Here is a 6,001-nt window from a genome sequence, read left to right on the forward strand (position 1 = left end):
GTCTGTGGCCCATCAGGAGCCTGGCTGATCCCTGGCTGCCTGTGGAAGGAAATTATTCAAGTGCCAAGTGAACAACCTGTTGCATCCTGGAATTTCTTCCCTTCCCCTCTCTCAAAAAATCCAGTAATCCTTGCTGTTTTTTCCCTAATCCCTTTGTCTCTAATTGTCTCTCTGTAAATTGACAGTTTGTGCAGGTAGGCTTATTTACAAAGATTAGATTTTTGAATCCAAGTCATCTCTCTTATTCAAACCCCCAGTGTGCACATCATGAGGAAATCTTGGTGCAAATCTCAGGAAAGGCTGGAAGAACTGCCCTGAAATACAAGGAATGAACAATATGGAAACCACATCCACTCTGTCCAGTCTGGCTGTTCCAGGGCCACAAAACAGGAATAAAACCCTCCAACTTCCAAATGTACACCTTGGCAGTAACCTTGCAAAGATAAAGGCATGAACTGAAATTATATAAAGAAAAGGAGGAAAAGGATTTTTGATTTTAGCAGATTGCCAATCTAACTCTCTTAACTTTTGTGTGAATTCATAGTAACATAGTTCCCATTTTTACTTTGCTTAGAGCCCTCCCAAGGCCAGAGGGACAGAGCCAGGCTGTCTTAAGCTCCCAAAAAAACAATCCATAAGCAACCACTTAAGAAAAAGCAGAATTTTTACACTGAAAAGCTCTTTCAAGCCATCAGACTTTGTTTTTAAAGAAAACTCCGTTGACAAGAATACAATAAATATTTTTTAATGGAATGTGTGAGTTCTCTTCCATCCTTCCTCTTACTCTCAGCACCTTACACACAGATGTCAGAGCAGCTTCCAGTCCAAGCCGAGGCCAAAACTTCATTTCAAGGCAAAAATCAGTGAGAGGTTGAAAGTTCAGACTGGCACTTTTGAGTGCCCAGTCCCTCAAGTGTTTGCTTCCCCAAACCCACAGGCAAAGTGGCATTTCTTCTTTCCAGAGCATGATCTATCAATCTCTTCTGAGGCAGCTCCCCAGCTCCATGGGGACAGCACAAATTCCTGTCTACTCTAATGCTCCTCCAGCTATTGCAACATCCCTTTATTATTTCATTTAAAAACCCCATCGTTATCAACCATCTCTTTCTGATTGTTTTTTTTTAATAGTTCAGTGATTGTTGGAATTTTACAAAAATGGGAAGAGTCTCTTTTTGAGGATGTAGAGCACTGTGGCCAGGAAGAGGGCGAGGGCCAGGAAGATGAGCAGCTTGTCTGTCAGCTCCCGGCGGTTGTACTTGGTGATCAGCTTCCTCCCCAGCTGGATGGTGCCAGACATGGACTTGAATTCCTCATTTGCTTCCAGGATGGTTCGGGAAGAATTGGCTGAAATGAAAGGGGAATAGAAAAAAAAAAAATTAAATCAGCAGGTTGTGCTTTAAAAATACCCAGTAAAGTGTGTAAGAATGAGATATTTGGTAACACAGTGCCTGAGGGATCCTTCTGGGTCATGCTGACTTGTGGGTGGGACAGACACAGAGAGTTCTCACAGCTCAGGGGCAAAGTGAAATAAGAGAACTGAAAAGCTTAAAAATCCTGAATTTTGAATTTTTGGGTTAGCAGGTCAAATCTAGTTCAGGTTTTTCAGTCAGCACTGCTAGAAGCAGAGTGAAATAGGAACAGTGCTAGAGAGAGAAATCACCAGCAGCAGCAGGACTGGGCAATATTTGAATATATTAATTGCACCACTGAAAGTGTTCCCCCAAGTCCCAGCAGTAAATCAGTGTGAGGTTGCAGAATTACTCAGCTCAAACAGTTTGTAATAGTCATTTACACACACAGAGCAATTTTTGGCCTAATAAAAATGAGAAGGGTCAACTAGAAGCGTGTGAGAAAACAAACACTTCTCAGCCTTGCTCCTTTCAAATTGCTACACAAAAGCAAAAGCCCTGGCATGCCCTTTTTTCTGCTTTACAGAAAGCACAGCCTGTAAGACAGTGCATAACCCTACACTGCCCTGGTTGCTCACAGAAAGGTCAAATCCAGCATTGTCTGGTTCACAAAAACAGAGCAGAAACAGGTCTGCAATATTTTGCAAAACACTTTGTCCCATCCCATTTCAAGAAGCATTTTGATCCAGGTGAAAACAGAATACTTGTTTCCCAGAGTTAGTGACAAAGCAGAGCTTCCCTGCTCCACAGCCTCAAACACTCACTGCATGCTAGGGAATGCTCAGGAAACAGGAATTCCCACTATTAACTCAAAATTTGCAGCTGGGTTTTGTAAATGACCTTTGGTAGTGTTTCCCTTGATGAATTCCAAGTGCTGTTCATTCAGAAACAGGGTGAAAAAGTGCCTGCCAAACTGTCCTTTTAATGGGAGAAGGAACATGCTACTCCTGCAGCAACAAACTGTGCCCAGCTGCCACCCTCGGATGGGGCAGAAAGCAAGGAGGGCAGACTTGTGTTATCTGTCCTTGTCTTTACAGTTCCCTCCTGCCCAAAAGCACAGCCAGGAAGAGGCCCAGGCAGCAGCTCCTGAATGCTCCATGAATCACCAGTTCTGACAGGTCCCTTGATTTATTGTTTTAGGAGTCCAAGCCAAGGAACTGGGTGAAATCTTGGTTTCACAGTCCCTGATGCACTGCTGACAGAGCAAGTGACCTCGGGTTCAAGGCACTTGATCTCGGTGTCTCAGCCATCCCAGCTGGAGCCTGGCTGGAGCAGCCCTGCAGACACTCCTTCCTCCACGCAGGGATTTGTATCCATGCTTTTGATTCCTCTGCTGTCCCCAAATCTCTGCCAGGACAGTGGCACAGAGTAGCACCGAACACACCCTGGGCACTGCGTGAGCTCAGTTTGCTTTTACAAGAAACTCAACCTCATCCTGACCCCTTTTGCCTCTCACGCTCATGAAACAGAAACTCCACACAAAGCACACTGATATTTCCTGTTTATGTCCAGCTGTTAGAGGAGTTCTGCTGGCCAGTCCTTTAATCACCATTGTAGCACATTCTCCTCCTCTGCTCCTCTCCCCAGGCTGACAGAGCTGACCAAAGGTGCTTCCATCACCCCCTCCATGCCCAAATTCCAGCTGTACCTAAGGTCTGCACAGTCTCCTCGCTCTGCTGCACCTGCTGGGACATCATCCTGCTGATGCCCATCAGACTCTCTGTGATGTTGCTTGCACTCTCTGCCAGACTTTCCTTTGTGGTCTTCCTGAAAAGAGAAAAAAGAAAAGCAGGAAGAGGTAAAATTATCTTTTTGGGTGCTCTGGGAAAATGCTGCTGATAGGGAGATAAGGCCAATACTTGGCACTAAAGATCTCTGCATTGTACAAAAGACACAACTGGTTTTCACTGCATGAGAAATTCAGATTATTTTCACTAAACAATAAAAAATTGTTTGGATAAGAAAGTCTTGAGCCCAAACAACAGCTCAGAATCTCACAGGGGCCTGTACTTCACCACTTGCTCACCCAGGACTGTGTAATTCCTTTATGGGAGCACCAACACAAACCCATTTTATCATCCTGAATATCTCAGCTGTTGCATTCAATACAATACACAGCCTGCACACACTCACACCCAGTTCTGGATGTGAAAACAGCTTGGATAATGACCCAGTTCTTGTGTAGAACCTATATGGAATTAATGTAAAAGACAATATGTAAAGCTATGAAGGTTAATTTATCCCCTTTTCTGCTTAGACGTGCCAATGCCAAGAGAACCTCAATTCATCACTATCCTTAACAGCCCAAATCTCCAGAAATGGGAAATGCACTCACAAAATAAAACCTACACATGATATAATTTAAAAAAATTAAAATATGATGTCCATTTAAAATGAGTGAATATAGGAGACACTGCTTGTCCCACAGTACAGTGGGACAGTCCAATACCTTTGTCTTAAGATGTCTCGTCCCTGCAGCAGCTGATCTTTCTCAGAGTTGTCAATAGCAATTTTGCAGGCCAGATTTGCCTTTCTCCAGGCTGCCTGGTTGCTGAAATCACAAAAGCAGAGTGTTGTAATGTGATGGGAACACCTTGCAAGCACAGACAGTTTTCACAAAGCAGCCACCACTGTAATTGGTGCAAGGGCCCTCAGAATCCAAGAAATACTCGGGCTGGAAAATACTTCCAACATCATCAAGTCCCAGCTGTGCCCCATCCCCACCCTGCCCCAGCCCACAGCACCCAGTGCCACCTCCAGCCCTTCCTGGGACACCCCAGGGATGGGATCCAAACCTGCCTGGGCAGTTCCAGTGCCTGAGCTCCCTTTCCATGGGGAAATTCCTGCTGTGCCCACCCTGAGCCTGCCCTGACCCAGCCTGAGGCTGTTCCCTCTCATCCTGGATGTCCCCCCGGCTGTCCCCTCCTGTCAGGAGCTGTGCAGAGCCACAAGGTCCCTCCTGAGCCTCCTTTTCTCCAGGCTGAGCCCCTTCCCAGCTCCCTCAGCCCCTCACTTTCTCTATTCCTACACATAAGAAAAACATTCTATTCTGACATTCCCACTCCTCAGTGCAGCACTTAAGGACCAAGAGAAGAAGAAAACTGCCAGCTGTCAAACAACAGACTCCAAAGCCACCTTCTTTGAGCTCAAAGGGACAGAGCAGAGCCAGGAAGTCCTGGCAGGAGAAGGGAGTTAGTTACACCCTTTCTGTCCCTTTGCTCCTGGTCTGGGCCAAAACACGTGTCAGTGTGTGTGTGCTTCCAAACTCAGAGGCTGCACCAAAGCCGGCCAAGCTCCGGGGCCAGACCCACCTGAGCATTTGCTTCTTGTGGCTCTCCACCTCCCGCAGCAAGGCTTGCTTCTCCGACTCCTTGTCCTGCTCCTTCGCCATCTGCTCCAGCTCCTTCGGCGGCGAGCACAAACACCAGAACCTCACCAGCCAGCCGCGCAGCCCAGCCCGGAGCAGGTTTATGTGACAAACCCCAACCCAGGACGGCGACTCCCAGATCTCGGCCGGGACCCCCAAACCCAAGGCCGGGATCCCCAGAGCCCGGCAGGCACCCACAGCCGGGGGGCCCAGCCCGGAGCCCCCGGCAGCCGCGGCCGGGCCTCACCTGGATGCGGCCGCGGAGCTGTCGGAACTTCTCCTTCACGGCGGCGTTGAGCTCCGTGAGGGCGCTGAGCGGCCCCGGGCAGTCCCGGATGTCCTGGAACACAACGGCGCGGTCAGCGCGGGCCCGGCTCGCCCCGCGGCCGTGCCGCGGTGTCCCGGGGTGTCCCGGGGCTGGCGGCGGTACCTGCACGGCCGCTTTGATCTCCAGGTCGAACTTGACGATCTCCTGGTGACAGACCCGCAGCGGCACCGCCGCGGCCGCCGCCGCCATCTTGGCCGGGCCGGGCGGGGCCGGGCGCCCCCTGCGGGCGGCGGGCGGGACGCGCGCAAAGAGGGACGTGGCGGGCCGGGCCGAAGGGATCCGATCCCATCCGATCCCATCCGATCCCATCCGACCCGATCCGATCCCATCCGATCCCATCCGATCCCATCCGATCCCATCCGACCCGATCCGATCCCATCCGATCCGACCCGATCCCATCCCATCCCATCCCATCCCATCCCATCCCATCCCATCCCATCCCATCCCATCCCATCCCATCCCATCCCATCCCATCCCATCCCATCCCATCCCATCCCATCCCATCCCATCCCATCCCCATCCCATCCCATCCCATCCCATCCCATCCCATCCCCATCCCATCCCATCCCATCCCATCCCATCCCATCCCATGGCTGGGAATGTGCTGCTGCGCCGTGGGGATGGATGAACAGCAGAATTCCAGGATCACCGAGGTTATAAAACACCTCTGAAACCCATTGAATCCAAACTGTGATCCCCACCCTGTCCCCAGCCCAGAGCACCTCCAGCCCTTCCTGGGACACCCCAGGGATGGGATCCAAACCTCCCTGGGCAGTTCCAGTGCCTGAGCTCCCTTTCCATGGGGAAATTCCTGCTGATGCCCACCCTGAGCCCATCCTCACCCAGCCTGAGGCTGTTCCCTCTCATCCTGGATGTCCCCCTGGCTGTCCCCTCCTG

At 50.3% G+C, this 6,001-nt stretch overlaps 1 protein-coding gene across 1 annotated transcript; it reads right to left on the reverse strand.

Moving 5' to 3' along the window:
- Nucleotides 1-729: 729 nt before the first annotated feature.
- BNIP1 (BCL2 interacting protein 1) lies at nt 730-5,315 on the reverse strand. The gene is made up of 6 exons (XM_021532140.3): nt 5,207-5,315; nt 5,024-5,116; nt 4,721-4,812; nt 3,859-3,960; nt 3,058-3,176; nt 730-1,344 (listed from the first exon to the last, which is right to left on the reverse strand). Exons 1-6 carry the CDS (start codon nt 5,291-5,293, stop codon nt 1,148-1,150), a joined length of 690 nt encoding a protein of 229 aa, XP_021387815.1. The 5' UTR covers nt 5,294-5,315; the 3' UTR covers nt 730-1,147.
- Between the last annotated feature and the right edge of the window lie 686 nt (nt 5,316-6,001).

This window comes from Lonchura striata, chromosome 13, assembly GCF_050655825.1.
Source record: "Lonchura striata isolate lonStrDom1 chromosome 13, ASM5065582v1, whole genome shotgun sequence".
Taxonomy (NCBI): Eukaryota; Metazoa; Chordata; class Aves; order Passeriformes; family Estrildidae; genus Lonchura; species Lonchura striata.

Coding starts and splice junctions, on each gene's coding strand:
- BNIP1 (XM_021532140.3), bottom strand. CDS start 5,293: ATGGCGGCGGCGGCCGCGGCGGTGCCGCTGCGGGTCTGTCACCAGGAG. Junction 5,117..5,206: donor AGATCAAAGCGGCCGTGCAG/GTACCGCCGCCA, acceptor GTTGTGTTCCAG/GACATCCGGGACTGCCCGGG. Junction 3,177..3,858: donor CGAGACATCTTAAGACAAAG/GTATTGGACTGT, acceptor TTCTCTTTTCAG/GAAGACCACAAAGGAAAGTC.